Source organism: Pocillopora damicornis, chromosome 1, assembly GCF_964200805.1.
Source record: "Pocillopora damicornis chromosome 1, jaPocDami1.2, whole genome shotgun sequence".
In the NCBI taxonomy this organism is placed as follows: domain Eukaryota; kingdom Metazoa; phylum Cnidaria; class Anthozoa; order Scleractinia; family Pocilloporidae; genus Pocillopora; species Pocillopora damicornis.
In genome coordinates, this window is record NC_142670.1 from 24,183,530 (window position 1) to 24,204,960 (window position 21,431).

The 21,431-nt window shown below is 36.7% G+C and overlaps 2 protein-coding genes across 4 annotated transcripts in view; one reads left to right on the forward strand and one right to left on the reverse strand.

The window, feature by feature from the left end:
• The window catches only part of LOC149052881 (uncharacterized), a 33,362-nt gene that overhangs the window by 1,512 nt on the left and 10,419 nt on the right, over positions 1-21,431 (forward strand). Inside the window, exons 2-3 of one of the 3 annotated variants that reach the window (XR_016188477.1) lie at positions 5,016-5,115; positions 5,208-5,343. The exons of 1 other annotated variant lie outside the window; for it this stretch is intronic. The gene's annotated coding sequence lies outside the window, so the exon portion shown is untranslated. Of the gene's footprint in view, positions 1-5,015; positions 5,344-21,431 lie in introns of those variants that run through there. One more of the 3 variants, XR_016188476.1, reaches the window with a different exon arrangement.
• LOC149052882 (uncharacterized) lies at positions 15,481-16,874 on the reverse strand. The gene has a single exon (XM_089212533.1). It carries the CDS (start codon positions 16,586-16,588, stop codon positions 15,788-15,790), a length of 801 nt encoding a protein of 266 aa, XP_089068659.1. The 5' UTR covers positions 16,589-16,874; the 3' UTR covers positions 15,481-15,787.

Sequence of the window (21,431 nt, forward strand, 5' to 3'; positions counted from 1 at the left end):
AAAACCACTACACATGATAAAATTTGCATAATAAAATCTATGTTTATTATCTAATTTACTTATTAAGACTTAGTTTATGTAAAACTGATATTTACTCATTAAAAATCATTTATGACTAGTTAAAACTAGGAATTCTCTTTTCCATACACAGATGGTGTAAACAAACATTAATTTTGTATCTGTCAATTCTTGTGAGTAGTCTTTGGAAGGTTTGAGTTTTCCTTGTTCTGTACTTTGGTTGGTGCTTGAGTGGTAGCATTAAACTTGGTATTTAAAGCAGACACATGAAGGCTCTCCCAAAGGGGAAAGTAAAGAATAAAAAGGATCACCGGGTAAAGATATGTACAAAGTTTTAAGTGTGGTGGAAGGGATTGCCACTTTCAGATGAGTTTATGGTATTAACTAATAATAATAATAATAATAACGGTTTAATATCAGTACATCCATAGTATGGCTCTTTGCCTGATATAAGATAAAAAGAAAAAGTAAGTAATAAATAAAAATACATAAATCTGAATTATGAATTTGTAAAAAGTTAGGTAATAAACAGTAAAATGTAATTATACAATATACACATTATTTAAAACTAGGCAAGTAATTATTCCGCCCTATTCCGGCAGCACTCCCTTAAAATACATAATGTTTGCTTACTGAAGGATTTAAAATTATCACAGCATTTAACATTGGATGGCAGAGAATTGAAGAGGGCTGCCATGCTATACTGAAAAGTATCCAGGGCATAGGGAATAACTAGATATATGGTACTTGATGACCATAAATTTCTGGCATGTTTTACTTGCTCAAGCTGAAGGTTTCTGGGCCAATCATGAGAATATATAGCTGTGTGTGCGGCCTTTAGAAAGTGCCATGCTCTATGTTCTTTCATAGGCAACAATCCTAACTTAAGAGTAGAGTCAATATTTTTCACATAGCATCCAAAGACAAAACTGGCCGCCGCAAACTGGATATGCTGTAACCATTTTAGAAGGCAATCAGTACTTGGATGGAATATTATATCATTAAAGTCTAAGCAAGATAGAACCAGACATTCAACTAAATGTTTTCTAAGATGGTAATTTGTAAAGTTCTTGATTTTCCTTAGTGCAACTAGGACACTATAACAAGATGAGGTGAGATGCTTCACATGATCATCCCATTTCAAGGTGTCAGTCATGTGAACCCCAAGTAATTTATTAGAGTGAACATGCTCAAGAGGTTTATCTCCTACAGATAAATGTATAGGACGTTCAGCCAGAGAATGGTAAGCAACATCTGAGGAGTTGAGAACAACATACACTAAGTCTTTGCAGGGTTCAGTGCCAAGTTGGAGTCCTGGGACCATTTTGTGATACTTACAACAGTCTCAGCTCTTGAGTCTAACTCCTTGACATTAAAATGGCTGTACAGTGAGGTGTTGTCCGCATACTGGACGCATTCCATCGGTGATGGAGTGACCTCGTGAAGATCTGATACATATAAGTTAAAAATCATCATGAACTGGGAGTGGCAAGATAGATAGCTGAAGAGCCACTTGAGAAAGGGTTTTGAGAAACCGAGCTTGTAGAACTTCACAATGGTCACGCTAAAGGATATGGTGTCAAAAGCCTTCAAGAAATCGGTTTACGGTCAACTCGCCGACGGACCAACTCGCCGACACCAACTCGCCGACGTATAAAATCGAGTAGAGACGTCGGCGAGTTGGTCGTCAATCCAATACAACTTATTAGAAGCTAAACATACAGAAAATTAAACGATATTTAGTAAAAAAACATTGGACATTGGTGAACATCAAACAGAAGCTTAAACATCGGTGAACATTGGTGAACATCACCAATGACTATAACAGCTTAAGACGCGAACGAGTTATTGTGCGACAACAACACCGTAAAGACTCATCATGTCAATCGCTCAGATTTTTTAACGAAAACGTGGCTTTCTAGACGAGATCTTTAGTAAAAAGCATTTCTTTTTATTTGCAACAAAGTTTATAAGGATCTTAAGGCGAATAAAGCGAAGTAAACCTCACCAACGACTCTAACAGCTTAAGACGCAAACGAGTTATTGTGTGACAACAACACCGTAAAGACTCATCATGACAATCGGTCAGATTTTAAAGGAAACTTGGCTTTCTAGTCAAGATCTTTAGTAAAAAGCAATTCTTTTTATTTGCAACGAAGTTTATAAGGATCTCAAGGCGAATAAAGTAAAGTAAACATCACCAATGACTCTAACAGCTTCAAACACGAACGAGTTATTGTATGACAACAACACTGTAAAGACTCATCATGACAATCGGTCAGATTTTTTAACGAAAACGTGGCTTTCTAGACAAGATCTTTGGTAAAAAGTATTTCTTTTTATTTGCAACAAAGTTTATAAGGATCTTAAGGCGAATAAAGCGAAGTAAACCTCACCAACGACTCTAACAGCTTCAGACGCGAACGAGTTATTGTGTGACAACAACACCGTAAAGACTCATCATGTCAATCGCTCAGTTTTTTTCAACGAAAACTTGGCTTTCTAGACAAGATCTTTAGTAAAAAGCGTTTCTTTTCATTTGCAACAAAGTTTATTAGGATCTTAAGGCGAATAAAGCGAAGTAAACCTCACCAATGACTCTAATAGCTTCAGACGCGAACGAGTTGTGTGACAACAACACCGTAAAACCTCATCATGTCAATCGCTCAGTTTTTTTCGCGAAAACTTGGCTTTCTAGACAAGATCTTTAGTAAAAAGCAATTCTTTTTATTTGCAACAAAATTTATAAGGATCTTAAGGCGAATAAAGCTAAGTAAACCTCACCAATGACTCTAACAGCTTCAGACGCGAACGAGTTATTGTGACAACCATAGCAACCACGCGGAACCACATGTTTTTTTTTTAACTTTAAAGATAGATTTATTCATGATCGAGAACGTTTGATTTACGATAAAAACGATAAAATTCCATTTATTATAAAGATCAGATGAACATGTGAAAGTAATGTATATCATGCAATTACTCTGCTCTTGTAGGTCCGTTTAATCTCGACATCGATTTCAATAATTGGGCCGCTGTTCTTTCACCATTTTCATATATCTCCCATAATCCAAACACCTTACTCTGTAATTGCCTAATAAAAAGAAATGCTTTTTACTAAAGATCTTTTCTAGAAAGCCAAGTTTTCGTTAAAAAATCTGAGCGATTGACATGATGAGTCTTTACGGTGTTGTTGTCGCACAATAACTCGTTCTTTATAGTCATTGGTGATGTTCACCAATGTTCACCGATGTTTAAGCTTCTGTTTGATGTTCACCAATGTTCGCCAGTGTTTTTTTTTACTAAATATTGTTTACTTCTCTGTATGTTTAACTTCTAATAAGTTGTATTGGATTGACGACCAACTCGCCGACGTCTCTACTCGATTTTATACGTCGGCGAGTTGGTGTCGGCGAGTTGGTCCGTCGGCGAGTTGACTGGTTACCAAGAAATCGGCTAACACCGAAAGCGTGACCTCTTTTTTGACTAAATATCTTCATGATCTACCATTTGCTCCTTAATAGCCTCAAGTCTCCAAATAGGGAGATTGGATGGGTGCATTAATTTCTCATCTGCATGTTTGGCCTGAATTAGAAATGCCTTGCTTGTTGGTTAACTTGAACCTTCTTTGCCTTTGTGTCTTTCCAGTCTCCCAGAGTAACCATGGAGTAGTTTTTTCTCTCCTAGAAGTCTATTCTAAGTAAATTTGCAATTAATAATAATAAAAGCTAGTTACAATAATTCTCAGGAAAGTAGAGACTAAATTACAAATAGAATTATTTAGAATTACATCATGCTTTAAAAACATGCAAGTGTACGAACTAGTGAAAATTGATATGTTTGGGTAAAAATATGGTGGTCTGTGATGATTTCTTTGGCAGCTAACAGTTCCATGATAAAATTGTAACACTGTGGAAGCCACAGCACAGGGAATTACTTTCTCATCATGACATTTATGCTTTGGGCACTGAATCCAAACCAGAGAATTGATGCACTCATTTCAGTTCTGTGTAACTTAACGTTATGAGGGTGGAGTGCAACAATTCCACAAAAAACCTGGGGCAGGCAGTCATCCCTTTCATTGGTCAACATTCTTTATGCCAGTCAAACCTGGAGTTCTTGTCAGGGGACAAAATCTGTGTTGCTTGGATAGAGTGGTGTAAGATGGCTATAAAGTTCTTTTTCATGGTGTAAACAGCTACATCTATCTCACTATCTGATGGATTTGAGGTTGACAGAACATTCTGTGTAATGGCTATACCATGGTATCTCTGAATCTGCTTTATTTGTTTGTCTGAGGTGGTCACACCCTCCAACTGGCTTTTTCATGTGGAAAACACTTGCCTCAAGGAAATCACTGTGCATTAAATATACAGAACAAGCAGAAAGCAAAAAGCAAATGATTGAATTACTAAAGTAATTTAGAGTAGAGCAAACATTGCCAAACAATAAATTAACAGCTATGTACTTACTGTGTTATACACACAGCCAAACGGAAACTGTACAACAAAGTTGAAACATTTTTCAGAGAACCGTTCAGAACAATTGAAGTTGACCACATCTTAAATAATAGAGGTAGTTGAGGAAAACTGGTTTAGATCTATTTGCTTATATCCTTGTCATTTAAAATCCCTTTCTTCGTCTGTGTATTCTGATCAAGAGTTGGGCAAAGCCAGTTTGGATCTAGACTCACTGATTGGTCAATCAATGTCAGATTCAAAGAAAGATGACCTTATTGATGTAGCAGGTGTTGCATAATCATAGTAATAGTGATAATAATAGTAATGATAGTTGTTATTTGTACTTATTGACCAAAAGCACCTTAATAAAGGTTGTTAATACATATGTAAATTACATTATAAGCTTAATATTTGTTAATTTAGGAGCAAATCTGAGGCGTTCGATAAAAGGAATGACTACATGAAAAGGCCTTAACTTTACTCTTTAGGGAACTTAGTCATGCTACACTTCTTGTTTGGTCTGGTAAATTGTTTCAGAGTGAGGGAGCAATGACTGAAAATGTGCAATTTCCAAAGGAGTCAAGATTATCCTCAGAGACCAAGAACAGTTCTTTGTTGGTGGAGTGGAGTGTCTAAGGTATATTATTGATTTAGGAGTCTGCATCAAAAACTTTACTCACAGGGAATGTTTCTCTAGTTTGTCTTTATTTTCTTTCTATAATGGTTTAGGACTTTTTATTGGTCACCTCAGAGGACAATCGCTACCACAAGAGAAAAGTCTTGGCAAGTTAGTTTTCAGGTTGATTGTGGCTTGCTAGATATCTCTCTCATGCGTGCCCTATCAAGTAAAAGTATATATAAAAACACATATAGGAAGTCTGTTTTGATTTTTCTGTTGTACAGTGCTTGATACATAGAAGTAGAGCACGATATGTTTAGAGATGGGGAAAAAACAGAGAATATACTTTCATCCCTACAAGCTTGTTTCGTGATACTTACTCATCAGGGGATTTTGGTGTTAAAAATATTCATAACCATCATTTATATAATTTACAAACTTGCATAAAGGCATGGTGGTAAATTTTAATACTTTGTTCAATTGTTATGTAGTAATTCTTTGTTTCTGTGGAGGCATGAGGACATGAGTTCATCACGTTTATTAAGTGAGGATAATTCCGGTTGGTGGATGATGAGTAATTTTTCTTCAAGGCAGAGGTTGTGTCTTTTGCTTGCACTGTTGTAGGGTGATCTTGATGAAAGGATGTGCCATAAAATAAAGTGGTCAATGTTATTTTCTTTAAGGGTACAAATATTTTGGTGAGTTTGGTAGAGTTTCTGTGTTTTGTGTGTCAAAATGATGTAGTGTGGTTTCTGTATCTAGTCTTGAAATAATTTTCCGTAAGTCCCATGTATGCCTCAGTGGTGCTGTTTTCCTTATGTGTGATGGTGGCTTGGTAGATTAGTGTGGACTGGAGGCAGTTCTGTTAGGTGGGCATGTGTTCTTCTGTTGGCAGCTGCAAGTTTTGGTGTATTTTGTGTTGGCGTTATCTGAGGTGTCATTGATGTTTTTGGATGAATTTAAAATGCTTTTGTTGTGGTTGTCAATAACCTGTTTAATGTTATTCATGCAGGTGTAACTGATTTTGATTGTGTTACGATTTAAATTTCTTCTAAGTTTGTGGTCTTTTGAGAAGTGCTTGTCTACTAGGGAAAAGAATCAGTGTCTGATATTGGTGCTGACATTTTAGCTGAATTGGGGGTTGTACCAGAGTACGTTGTTCCATTGTCTGTTTTGTTTGTTAGTTGTGGGTGGTTCGTAGTGTAGAGTGTACTGGTATCTGCATTCTTTGAGTGCTTATTGATATGGAGCCGCCCCTCCATATCAATAAGCATTCAATGAGTGCTTTTTGATGTGGAGGGGCGGTTCCATATCGAAAAGCACTCAAAAAATGTGGATACCTGTCCACTGTACATTACAAGCCACCCACAACTAACAAATGAAAAGACAGACAACAGAACAACATACTCTGGTACAACCCCCCATTCAGCAAAAATGTCAGCACCAATCTAGGACACAGATTCCTTACCCTAGTGAACAAGCACTTCCCGAAAGACCACAAACTTAGAAAAATCTTTAATTGTGCCACAATCAAAATCAGTTACACCTGTATGAATAGCATTAAACAGATTATCGACAACCACAACAAAAGCATTTTAAATTCATCCAAAAACATCAATGACACCGCAGATAACACCAACACAGAAGACACCTAAACTTGCAGCTGCCAACAGAAGAACACATGCCCACCTGATGGAAAGTGCCTCCAGTCCTCACTGATCTACCAAGCCACCATCACACGTAAGGACAACAGCACCACTGAGACATACATGGGGCCTACAGAAAATGATTTCAAGACTAGATACAGAAACCACACCACATCATTTTGACACACAAAACGCAGAAACTCTACCAAACTCAGCAAACATATCTGGACCTGTAAAGAAAATAACATTGACCACTTTATTTCATGGTGCATCCTTTCATCAACATCACCCTACAACAGCACAAGCAAAAGATGCAACCTCTGCCTCAAAGAAAAATTACTTATCATCCACCAACCTGAATTATCATCACTCAATAAATATAGAACTTGTATCCTCATGCAGAAACAAAGTATTACTGTGTGACAATTGAACAAAGCTTTGAAATTTACCATGACACCCATTATGCAGATTTTCATAATAGGCGTGGATATGTCATTATATATATATATATATATATATATATATATATACACACACATATTCCCTGTAACTTACGTTGGAATTTATGGGAATAAAAGAAATCCAGGGGATGAAAAGATGGCAGTACAAAAGAAAAAATGCTCTCTAATTGCATTAAAACAATGTTGTTTATTTTTCCGTGGTTTGAAAAGAAAAAAAAAGATTATACACTAGCAAGTGGGCTTAAAACCCATTTGAGAATTGACCTAAATAGTTTAGGCAAAGTATGCCTCTTTAAAGAAAATGCTTGAATTTGGAAGTAAAATGTTTGTTATATTAGGGCTCAAGGCTGTTCATAGCATTATACAACTGAGTGGCATTGCATACTAGCAGCTGTTTCTTAAAAGAGGACAAACCTAGTACCTGCAGGCCTGAGATGTGTTGAACTTCTTTGTATTTGTCAGCATGGGAGTGGCAAAGTTTTGCACAAGGTGCTACTTATGTAGGTCATCCATGTATGATTATATCATTACCCATTACAAATAAGAAAGTAAGAAATTGATAAAAATTAAAATTACGGTAGAAAAAATAAAAATACAGTCTGGAATATCTCTTCAAAGACAAATCTAACCCCTTGGTATGACTTAATCTTCATTGCAGACATGTAAATATCAAGATATCAAGACCAATAAAAAAATTCTTTGGTAGAATAAAAAATAGTTCAAAGTATCAATTTAAAATCTATTTACATAGCCCTGGCAGTGTTTTTCTTTAAGCATTGGTGTCTAATTTTCATTAAATTTGTTTATCATTACTACAACCATATCCTTCTATTAAATCTACAAGGGGCATATGCATGACTGACAATGTATGGCACACAACATCTTGTTCTCTTTTTTCACTTTTACAAAGTTTTTTCACTTTGTTATTTTAATATACTGACTTTCATAGATGGCTGCCTAAATTGCATATGAAGTAAATTTTTGTTTCCTTTTTCTCGTTGGTAGTTTTGTTTAAGGTTTGAACTTATTGGTCTCAGTTCCTAGCAACTCAGTGATCATTTTTAACTCATGAATTGCGTTCATGTACAAGAGCGAGTTGTAGATATGATGTAGAGAATGGCACTCGCTCACTTGATTGGTTGATTCCTATAAATTTTTTTCAATTTTAGGCTTTTAGTGCATTTGATAGTTTTTGGCGAGTAATAAACAAACGAAATGGCAACCTTTGTTGCTAAGAATAGTGGTGGGGTGAAAAAGCCAATGATTATCTTAAAAGAGTTTATTTTTTGTGTTTTTTCTGTGTGAAGCAACAAAAGTTGCCAGCAACTGATGAAATTACAGGTTAACACTAAAATCAAATAACACCTAAACAAATAATTTTGGCTACCGATTTTCAGTAAATTTTTAAAGAACAATTTTCTGTTAAGTTTCAAGACAATTTGAAGATTCAAATAAATATTACGTATTAAAATGCAAAAGTTATACACCACATACATACATACATACATACATACATACACCTTTATTCAAATTCTATATACAAATAAATTCATATATAAAAAATTTGAAAAGGGGAGTTTGGAGGTTAGCCCTATATAACAACTCCCCTGAATAAAAAATAAAAAGTAACAAATGTAGAACTATGTACAGAAAAAAAAAAAAAAAAAAAAGAAGAAGAAGTAGAAAGGAACTATCTAATGTTTACAATTTTAAAAATATTTTTAATCTTAATTTAAAAAGTTCCAGAGTTCCTGCCTCCACAACATGCTTTGGTAAATTGTTCCAATCGCTAACTACCCTAATAAAAAAAGAATTTTTAAAACAATTTATCCTCGAAGATTTGAAGTAAAGTTTATAAGAATGATTAGCCCTTGTGGAACGCACTTTTGTAAATTCGAAAAATTCTTGAAAGTCTAAATGGGAGAGGCCAAAAACAATCTTGTAACATTCCACAAGTGAAAAGTAGGTTCTCCGTGTGGATAAAAGAGGCCAATTTAAAATGTTACATCGTTCCTCGTACGGCATTTCACCTCGTTTCTGTCTGAGAGCTAATCTCGATGCACGGTGTTGCACGTTCTCGATTGCATGTATATCTTTCACAAGGTAGGGATTCCACACTGGTACAGCATACTCTAATAGAGGTCTCACCAAAGATTTGTAAAGCAGTGAAAAAGTACTTGTATTGGCTGTTCCATTAGTCCGCCTAACGAGTCCCAGGACTTGGTTGGCTTTGTTTACTATGATACTGATGTGTTGAGACCAGGAGAGATCTTTTGAGATTACAACTCCAAGATCTTTAAAGCTATTAACATCCTTTAAGGTCGAGCCGAGAGTGTAATCCGTAGACGATTTTTCACGGGAATGCGTTATACGCATTGCTCCACACTTTTCCTCATTGAAACGTAATTGCCATGTATTCGCCCAGTGACCGAGGCTATCAAGATCAGATTAAAGTGTTTGTATGTCAGAAGTCGGATTACGGAGTTCTCTATAGATCTTAGTGTCATCCGCATACAATTTAATATTGGACGAAACACAGTCAGCAATATCGTTTATGTATGACACGAATAAAATTGGGCTAAGGATGGTGCCCTGCGGGGTACCAGATACCACGGGCGCCCATTCAGAAAAGGTACCTCTAACAACAACTCGTTGCTTACGGCAGGTGAGGAAGTGCCTTAGCCAGCTTGATAAATAGGCCTGAAATGAAATTCTATCTTGTTTTTGATTATATGTTGCCTAGCACATGACCAAAATCTACCCAGGCAGAAATCCAAAATGATGGTGGCAGTCTGGGCTTAGTAATATCAATCAAAACTCATTCCTGTTTGTTTCATTTGATAAAGAGAGGATTATTAATATTTTCATTAAGACAGTATTCCCTTGATTTTCCAATATTTACAATGATAGACAGTGAATTTCACTTTTCGCCCACATTTACTTCCAACCTTTTCTTTTGAACCAGAAACAAAAATGATATATGTTTGAAACACTACATCATCCACCCTCATCAAATGTAACAGCACAATCATTTCAATAGTATTGCCTTCTTATCCGAACGTTACTTTGTTTCTTTGCTACATTGGCGAACACTGAACTACATCTTGTACTCTAAATATGACAATTACACAACATTCCCTAAACCGAATAACATTAAACATAATCCAAAAAATCATGTAAGTCATCTGTCAATTCATGAGTTTGCTCACAGAGCACTTTGATATTTACGCATAATGTGTAATACTTCATACACTGTACATTAAAAATTTAAAATACAAAATACTTAGAACGCTGAGAAAAAGTTCCAATGAAGAGCCAGGAAGCTAAATAGCTGCTAAGTTTGGATTGGGATTTCGCAACAGGGCAACACATTGGTCAGCATACGGGGTACCATGCTCAGAAAAACAGGCTTTGTTTTTCATTGAAACTTTTCCATTTCTGCTTGCTTGGGTGTTGGCACTTCTGGTTTCAGAGTGGGACTTTCAGTTATGACTTCCAAGTTCCCTCATCGAGATTCTCCATTGTTTCAGCAAGGTCAGCTTTCATTTTCCTCGCAATTGTTTGTTTTCCAGAGTTATTGCACACTCAACGTTTACATAAATTTGTTGGGAGCATATCTGGTGTTGTATCCATGAATACTGCTTGTATATTGAAAATGATTTTGGAATGGATCCACTTAAGCAGGCCTTTGTGCCATAGATGCAAAAACTTTAAAGCATTGTGTTGATCAATACACATTATTTAATGTTAGAATGTCTATAATGTTAGCAGATGGAGGGTGCTATCTGTTTGGTTATGCAATGTACTAATAACGGTGGGACAAAACTTCCTCAAATTTGTTCTAAGGTAATCGATCGATAATTGCTCAAGAAATGCATGGGTGAAATGCATCTTCTCCTCTTCTTTGTTAACCACTATTTAGTTAGCAGTGTGGCTGTCACTTGGGATTGAGATTGACTGAGTATTCCAAGGTTAATCACAATTATTCTCTTGAGGGAAATGATAAATGAGTTGACACAACTCTTTCATCTCCAGCATCTGAATAAGTCATGTAAAATAACATCTTTCTTTTGTTGTATTGTGAACCTCCACATACCTAAAGAGTATCTGAGTTGATAAAGGATTATGTTAAGTGGGAAGATAGTATTAAAGGAAAAATGGCAATTTTGCAAATCCTGAAAGGTTTCCCTCAAAAAACTATCACAACTCCTTATACGTCTTTTATAAGTAAATAGTGATTGAAATAAAATATTCTGATGGATGTGGTCATTTGGTTGGGTTGAGTGAATTTTTTTTTTTTTTTTTTTTTTAATTGCAACACGAAGAACACTACTTTACAAAACAAGACGAACACTACTTACAATACCACCTACAAGACGTTACTTATTCTACTTACTATATAATACTTCCTTAGACTGCAATTCTTACCCTACTTTTTACAGTTTTTTTTTTTCGCTTACACACCTATGTATCTATTAAATTATAATTCAAAATGGGTTTCCATTTAGCCTCTAGCATCTTCCTATCATTAAACTTAGCCGCAATGTGACATTCAGTTTCATATTTTCTTTTAACTAGTTCCTTATACGAAGGGAAAAAAGGAAGACTATTATTCCTACGGCAATTCCATAAGTGTAGCTTACCTAAAACGATTAAGTAATTAAATAAAGAACAATTAGTATCTGTGACACCAATTAAAATAGTCTTTAACTCAAGTTTCCTTTGTTCTTTGGCTATAGTGATCCAATAAGATTCAAATTCTTCCCAAAATGCATGTGAGTAAACACAGTAAAAGAATAAGTGATCAATTGTTTCCGCACTGGTATTGTACTTTGTATTAAACCTATCTTAGCTAAGCGGGAATTTGTGAATAAAATGTCATTTAGTATTTTGAATTGAAAGCATTGCACATATGTCTCGCAGATACAGGACCTTATTAATGAGAAGGCCTTTTTTGTTTCCACATCATCAATAGAAAATTTAGATTTCAACTTTGTGAAGCCTCTGGACTCTGTCGCCTTACTGGATATAAGCAAACCGTAGAAATCCCTAGACTTGCTAAGTGCTGGATCAAAGATTTTATCACCGATTTTAAATTGCAGTGATCTGACATGATCTTTCTTAATTTCGTGGTATCGAATTCTTAGATGACTTGGTACTGCGCAACGAACACCAGTCCAGGTCAGAAAGTTGGAATCTTTTAAACCATTACGTTTTGCAAGGTTAAAGGACTCTGTGTTACTCAAATCAAATTTTAAGTCGCTTAAAAGAATAATATTTGCGTTATTATAATTATAATAGAATAAAGGTTTGCCGTTTACTCTAATGTTATGATTGTTCCAGATGATTGTTTCACGTAGACTTACAAGATCAAATCTAGAACGAAAATCTGACCACCAGTGTAACATCTCCTTATAAAATATTGGGGAAATGTTATAGTCATTAATATTATAATCACAATGAAGAAAAAATTCTCCACCAAAAGGTTTTAGTAAATGTAATAGATATGCTTTCCAGGGATAAAAATTATCGCTTAGAAATCTTCCAATCCATGAAAGTCGGAGTGACATAATTGACGTTATAAAATCAGTTACCTTTAGGCCACCAAATTCAACATCATTTATTACTGCTGTCCTGGCGATTTTATCAGGACCCTTCCAAAGAAAATTATATATAATTGATTGAAGGGCCTTTATGAACTCCAAAGGAGAAGGAAGAATTGACGAGATGTATAAAACTTTAGGAAGTAGTAAACTCTTAATAATTGTAACTTTACCAAACAGAGAGAGGCCTCTCCAACTCCACAAGCGTATCTGAGATTTAATTCCTTTGAGCTTATCGTAGAAATTCTTTTGCAATGATTCTTCGTTATTGTAACTAAAGTGAACCCCTAAAGCTTTTACAGTTTTACGCCATTTCAATGCTAGAGGTGTTTCGATGTTATTACGGGAAGAGCCAATCCACATTGCTTCGGTTTTTGTATAATTCACCTTTAGGCCAGAGCATTTTTGGAATTGATCAAGTAACTTAGAAAGGTATTGAGCAGATCTGATATCCGACACAAAAGCTGTTAAATCATCTGCATACTGTACCATTTTGAATTCTTTTTCATCTATTTTGATTCCATCTATTTCTGAACATGAGCGAATAGCGACTGCTAGTAGTTCCATAGCAATAATAAACAAGTAAGGAGAAAGGGGGTCTCCCTGCCTTACACCTCGATTTATTTCAAAGCTAGCTGAGAGCGTTCCATTGTTGATAATACAACTTGTTATGTTACTGTAAAAGGTTTCTATCCATCTTGTAAGACTGGATCCAAATCCAAAGACTTCTAAGCATTTGAACATAAAATTCCACTCCAGACTATCAAAAGCTTTCTCAAAATCTATAAAAAGTAGCAATCCAGGGATTTCATAAGTTTTCGTGTAATCCATTATATCTAGAATTGATCTTGCGGCTTCCCCTAGGTAGCGACCTGAAACGTACCCAGTTTGATTGCTATGAATGATTTCGGGTAAAACTTTGACAATACGGGTCACTATAACTTTGGACGCAATTTTGGCGTCGACGTTAGACAAGGATATTGGCCTCCAATTTTCTAAGTAAGTCCTATCCTTGTCCTGTTTCTCAATAAGAGTAATCACTGCCTGTCTCTGAGATGGGGACATTTCCTTCTTCATAAAAGCTTCATTAAATGAATTAATCAAAGTATCACTAGGTAATGGCCAAAAGGTGTTATAAAATTCAATGGGTAACCCGTCGTTGCCTGGCGTTTTTGCAGTTGGAAAAGTTTTGAGAACGTTCTGGCATTCTTCCGCAGTTATTCTACCCTCACATATTATTCTTGAATCATGTGAAATACTGGGTAAATTTGGACTATCGAAAAAAATCGATGATTCTGCATTATCTAGATTAATATTTCTACTACGATATAAGTTCTTATAAAATTTGCGTTGTGAATCCATAATCATAAAGGGGTCAGTAGAAATTACACCGCTAATGTGCAGCTTTCTTACATGCTTTTTAACATGGTTGCGTTTCTCGAGATTTAAAAAATATTTGCTATTCTTTTCACCGTGTTCGTGCCATCGAGCTCTTGCGCGTAGTATAATCCCTTCTACTTTGTCCTCGTACAGTGCTTCAAGATCCTGCTTAGATTTTTCTAGTGCCAGACGCGTATTGTTACAAGCATTTGTGTGAAACATTAGGACTGCCTCCTGATAACGTTTATTTAATTCCTCTTCTTGTTTCCGTCGAATGGAAGCTATTTGTTTGGAGAATATGATGGAGTTTGACCTTATATTAAACTTGATCCAATCCCACAAAAGTCTGGGGTCATGTATATCTTTACCTGCATCCAGCCAGGTCGGTAAATTGTTTGTTATCATATGTTTATAATTTCCATTTGCCAATAGAGAAGTGTTTAGTTTCCAGAAGCCAGCTCCTCTTCCACTTGATTCGATTTCTTCAAGTTCTAAAAAAATAGCGGAATGGTCTGTTTTGATCGAGGGTATGATATCGACCTTAGTTACCAAATCATGTAATTTATCGGATATTAGCCAGTAATCTAGTCGGCAAAATATAAAAGGTGAACAACGCCCCCAGGTAAAGCTTTGCAATGTTGGGTTTTTTAGGCGCCAAATGTCGTGCAGACTGAATTCATTTTGCAATTCATCTATAGAGTTGATTACATATTTTCGAGGAATCGGTAAACCACCTTTTTTGTCAAGTGTGATGTCGAGAGGACAGTTAAAATCTCCACCTATAATAATGTTTTCTTCATTACCAAATTCGTCATTTCTTAATAATTTTGATAAATTACGATAAAACTTGACAGCATCGGCGTCTTTGTTTGGGCCATATATGTTTGCAATTGTGTATATCTCATTGTTAATAGCAGCTTTTAGAACAATAAACCTGCCATCCGAACTTATTTCACTTTGTTGAATAATAATGTTCAAACTATTCTTTATGAGAATTGCAACACCTCTAGCATTTGTACTGCCGTGTGAAAATAAAATAGAAGCGCCCCACTCTTTTCGCCACTGATCCTGTCGTTCTGTTGTGGAATGAGTTTCTTGTAAAAATATTAAATCAGCTTTTTGCTTTCTACACCAGGAAAAAATTGCCCTACGTTTATGAAAGTTGCTTAGGCCTCTCACATTCAAGGAAAGAAATTTGATGCTTTCAGGCTTAGCTTTCGAATTATGCATTCTTAATGTAAGAATAATTAAGTGTTATCACATTTATAATAGGTGCTATTTGCTCAGAAAATGAATAGAATAGCAAAACAAATGTAAAAGTAGTAAGAGAATAATTTAAGTTTTGAACAAGAAGTACAACACAGACACAAAACAACAACACACAAAATATACAAACAAACGAAAGCGCACTTACCATCTCGGTTGCTGCACACTTTCGCCGAGATCTCCATGGCAAATGGTTGTATTATACTATGGTATTAAAAGTGACAAGCAGTTTTGCCTGCGACGAAATTGTAAACAAAACTATAAATCATACAGTTCATTTAGCTATAAATACAATTACGCAGTATATAATGACAACAAAACAGCAACATAAGGATTACTCATGTCTGATTTTAAAGGACTTGAGACCTTCAGAATCGATTTCTTTATACAGTATCTGCGCGGGAACTGACCATGGGATGAACGCGAACTGGACTCCTTCTCTTTCTTTAAGTTGCTTTAAATGATCTTTCCGTAGTTTGGCTCTTTCACTTCGAACTGATTTTGACACGCCGTCGGATATGAATATCTGACTGTCGCAGAAAGGGTTATCTTTCAGGGTGTTCGCTGCAGCCTTTAAAATTCGTCCTTTATCAGGATATCTAAGTAAGTAGACATGGATAGGCCTTGACTGCGGAGCGGTAGCGCTCGCAGCCGCTTGGTTGATCTTCGTGCGGTGCGCTCGCATGACTTCAATATTATCGAGGCCCATGTGCTTACTGAAAAGTTCTTCCTCTAAGAATTCTTCTACGGAGCTGCAATCTTTTTCGGCGCCTTCCTTTAAACCCCATATGATCACGTTGTTCCTCTTGGACCTGTTCTCCAAGTCTTCAATTTTCTTGTTCAGGGCGTCTATCTCTTTGCGGTTTGCCTTCTCTGCAAGGGCGCTTTTAACCTCGGTCACATCGTGGTCTAAAAGTTTATAACTATCTTTCAATTCGTCGACATCCTGAGCGGTTTTCTTTTGACTTTTTTCCAAACTTTCTAGCTTCATCAGGATGGCGTTCAACTTCGACTCTTGTTCATCTTTAGCGGCGAGCAATTCGTCCATCTTCGCAAGTACTGCGTCTAGCTTCGCTTCAGTGTCGGGCATTTCGGTTCGTTGCTTTGCTTTCGACCTTGTTCGTCTAGCAGACATTCGCTTGTCACCAATTAATAAACTCAAAAGATTATAACGCGGTCATAGTAACCTATTAAGGATCAAAATTTTGAAAGTTTCATAGAGAGAGCTCGGAGCCGCGTCCGTTCAGCTTGGCGTCATCAAGCGTTGGGTTGAGTGAGTTTGTGAGGAAGCTGAATCCTTGATTTACCACATTGGTTTACATCAGTATCATGCACTCTTATCAACCATCAATAAAATCTCCCCTAAAAGAATCTTGGAAAATTCGACTTCAGATGATTTGAGATCATTTAAGCTGTTTCTGTGTCATGACTGCCTTACTGCTAGGAAAATTGCCACCTCCCATGAGGGGTATATTCAGTGCCTAAGAAGTATCCTTTGGTACATGTAAATTTATTGAATTTTGGACTAAAAACCATAATTGAAATTTGAAGTTTTTTTGAGAGGAGCTGTCAAAGAAGTACACATTGCTTGCACAAAATTCTTTCAAGTTGGAATCTACAGTTTTGTAAACAATTACAATTGTAAAGACGATGATAAAAATGCCTTTGTTCATTCAATAATCGAGTACTCTACTAATTGGGGAGACTGTAAATCAAAGAGGGGGAAACCGGAGTACCCAGAGAAAAACCTCTCGGAGCAGAGTTGAGAACCAACAAACTCGATCTGCGTTTCAGCCATAAATCAAAGAGGGGACTGAAAAACTCAGTCCGTCCAGTACAGACCTCGAACTCATTAGTAAGAGGTATCTAGTAGTCGAGTGTGGTGGTTAAATTATATTACTGGCGTAAAATGTTACATATATATATCACCGACTAGAAGAAATTACGCCGTTAGTTACTGGCGTAAAATCTTCCATATAAGACTACCGACTGGAAGAAATTACGCCGTTAGTTACTGGCGTAAAATCCTACATATAAAACAACCGACTGGAAGAAATTACGCCGTTAGTTACTGGCGTAAAATCCTACATACGCTACATTACGCCGTTAGTTACTGGCGTAAAATCCTACGTATAAACACAACCGACTGGAAGAAATTATGCCGTTAGTTACTGGCGTAAAATCGTACATAAAAAACAACCGACTGGAAGAAATTACGCTGTTAGTTACTGGCGTAAAATCATACATATAAACGCAACCGACGGGAAGAAATTACGCTGTTAGTTACTGGCGTAAAATCGTACATAAAAAACAACCGACTGGAAGAAATTACGCCGTTAGTTACTGGCGTAAAATCGTACATATAAACACAACCGACTGGAAGAAATTACGCCATTAGTTACTGGCGTAAAATCGTACATATAAACACAACCGACTGGAAGAAACTACGCCGTTAGTTACTGGCGTAAAATCTTCCATATAAACACAACCGACTGCAAGAAATTACGCCGTTAGTTACTGGCGGAAAATCCTACATATAAAACAACCGACCGGAAGAAATTACGCCGTTAGTTACTTGCGTAAAATCGTACATACAAACATAACCGACTGCAAGAAATTACACCGTTAGTGACTGGCGTAAAATCTTCCATATAAACACAACCGACTGCAAGAAATTACGCCGTTAGCTACTGGCGTAAAATCCTACATATAAAACAACCGACTGGAAGAAATTACGCCGTTAGTTACTGGCGTAAAATCCTACATATAATACAACCGACTGGAAGAAATTACGCTGTTAGTTACTGGCGTAAAATCCTACATATAAAACAACCGACTGGAAGAAATTACGCTGTTAGTTACTGGCGTAAAATCGTACATAAAAAACAACCAACTGGAAGAAATTACGCCGTTAGTTACTGGCGTAAAATCGTACTTATAAACACAACCGACTGGAAGAAATTACGGCGTTAGGTTACTGGCGTGAAATCGTACATAAAAAAACAACCGACTGGAAGAAATTACGCTGTTAGTTACTGGCGTAAAATCGTACATATAAACGCAACCGACTGCAAGAAATTACGCCGTTAGCTACTGGCGTAAAATCCTACATATAAAACAACCGACTGGAAGAAATTACGCCGTTAGTTACTGGCGTAAAATCCTACATATAATACAACCGACTGGAAGAAATTACGCTGTTAGTTACTGGCGTAAAATCCTACATATAAAACAACCGACTGGAAGAAATTACGCTGTTAGTTACTGGCGTAAAATCGTACATAAAAAACAACCAACTGGAAGAAATTACGCCGTTAGTTACTGGCGTAAAATCGTACTTATAAACACAACCGACTGGAAGAAATTACGGCGTTAGGTTACTGGCGTGAAATCGTACATAAAAAAACAACCGACTGGAAGAAATTACGCTGTTAGTTACTGGCGTAAAATCGTACATATAAACGCAACCGACTGCAAGAAATTACGCCGTTAGCTACTGGCGTAAAATCCTACATATAAAACAACCGACTGGAAGAAATTACGCCGTTAGTTACTGGCGTAAAATCCTACATATAATACAACCGACTGGAAGAAATTACGCTGTTAGTTACTGGCGTAAAATCCTACATAAAAAACAACCAACCGGAAGAAATTACGCCGTTAGTTACTGGCGTAAAATCGTACTTATAAACACAACCGACTGGAAGAAATTACGGCGTTAGTTACTGGCGTAAAATCGTACATAAAAAACAACCGACTGGAAGAAATTACGGCGTTAGTTACTGGCGTAAAATCCTACATACGCTACATTACGCCGTTAGTTACTGGCGTAAAATCCTACGTATAAACACAACCGACTGGAAGAAATTATGCCGTTAGTTACTGGCGTAAAATCGTACATAAAAAACAACCGACTGGAAGAAATTACGCTGTTAGTTACTGGCGTAAAATCATACATATAAACGCAACCGACGGGAAGAAATTACGCTGTTAGTTACTGGCGTAAATCGTACATAAAAAACAACCGACTGGAAGAAATTACGCCGTTAGTTACTGGCGTAAAATCGTACATATAAACACAACCGACTGGAAGAAATTACGCCGTTAGTTACTGGCGTAAAATCGTACATATAAACACAACCGACTGGAAGAAACTACGCCGTTAGTTACTGGCGTAAAATCTTCCATATAAACACAACCGACTGCAAGAAATTACGCCGTTAGTTACTGGCGGAAAGTCCTACATATAAACACAACCGACCGGAAGAAATTACGCGGTTAGTTACTTGCGTAAAATCGTACATACAAACACAACCGACTGCAAGAAATTACACCGTTAGTGACTGGCGTAAAATCTTCCATATAAACACAACCGACTGCAAGAAATTACGCCGTTAGCTACTGGCGTAAAATCCTACATATAAAACAACCGACTGGAAGAAATTACGCCGTTAGTTACTGGCGTAAAATCTTACATATAATACAACCGACTGGAAGAAATTACGCTGTTAGTTACTGGCGTAAAATCCTACATATAAAACAACCGACTGGAAGAAATTACGCTGTTAGTTACTGGCGTAAAATCGTACATAAAAAACAACCAACTGGAAGAAATTACGCTGTTAGTTACTGGCGTAATATCATACATATAAACGCAACCGACGGGAAGAAATTACGCTGTTAGTTACTGGCGTAAATCGTACATAAAAAACAACCGACTGGAAGAAATTACGCCGTTAGTTACTGGCGTAAAATCGTACATATAAACACAACCGACTGGAAGAAATTACGCCGTTAGTTACTGGCGTAAAATCGTACTTATAAACACAACCGACTGGAAGAAATTACGGCGTTAGGTTACTGGCGTGAAATCGTACATAAAAAAACAACCGACTGGAAGAAATTACGCTGTTAGTTACTGGCGTAAAATCGTACATATAAACGCAACCGACTGCAAGAAATTACGCCGTTAGCTACTGGCGTAAAATCCTACATATAAAACAACCGACTGGAAGAAATTACGCCGTTAGTTACTGGCGTAAAATCCTACATATAATACAACCGACTGGAAGAAATTACGCTGTTAGTTACTGGCGTAAAATCCTACATAAAAAACAACCAACCGGAAGAAATTACGCCGTTAGTTACTGGCGTAAAATCGTACTTATAAACACAACCGACTGGAAGAAATTACGGCGTTAGTTACTGGCGTAAAATCGTACATAAAAAACAACCGACTGGAAGAAATTACGGCGTTAGTTACTGGCGTAAAATCGTACATATAAACACAACCGACTGGAAGAAATTACGCCGTTAGTTACTGGCGTAAAAATCTTCCATATAAACACAACCGACTGGAAGAAATTACGCCGTTAGTTACTGGCGTAAAATCTTCCATATAAAACTATCGACTGGAAGAAATCACTTCCATTTAAGACAACCGACTGGAAGAAATTACGCCGTTTGCGGCTGGCGTGAAAAATTACTTAGCAGGAAGGTGTATTCATTTTTTTCTATCATGTTTTAGCGAGGCCACCCTAGTAAGAGGTGCGACAAATTTTTATTTAAGCTTGACGAGGGACAAGGTATGGACAGCTTCTACGGGCATTTCGTTTGTTACAACTTTCTTACTGTAGAGTCGTAGATGTGCTTCTACCATAAACTTTAAAAAAAATGATTACAGTTTACTTTGAATTCGAATGCCTTGTATTGCTTTTGTGTGTGTGTGTGTGTGTGCGTGTGTGTGTGTGCGTGTGTTAGGATGTGTTATCGTTCCAGGTCGCATTTTCAAGACCAGTCATTACCCACGTTATCCCCTGCTATTTGGATTTAGGCAGAATGCATTATGACACATTTCACATTCAAAAAACTCTTTATTTCGAAATTTTTAGATTTCGGACAGTGCCGTGGAAGTGGTAGTGAACAACACCTACGTCACTGTCCCCTCTGTATTCTTTTGTTCGGCGACGCTTCGGTCT

Coding starts and splice junctions, on each gene's coding strand:
- LOC149052882 (XM_089212533.1), bottom strand. CDS start 16,588: ATGTCTGCTAGACGAACAAGGTCGAAAGCAAAGCAACGAACCGAAATG.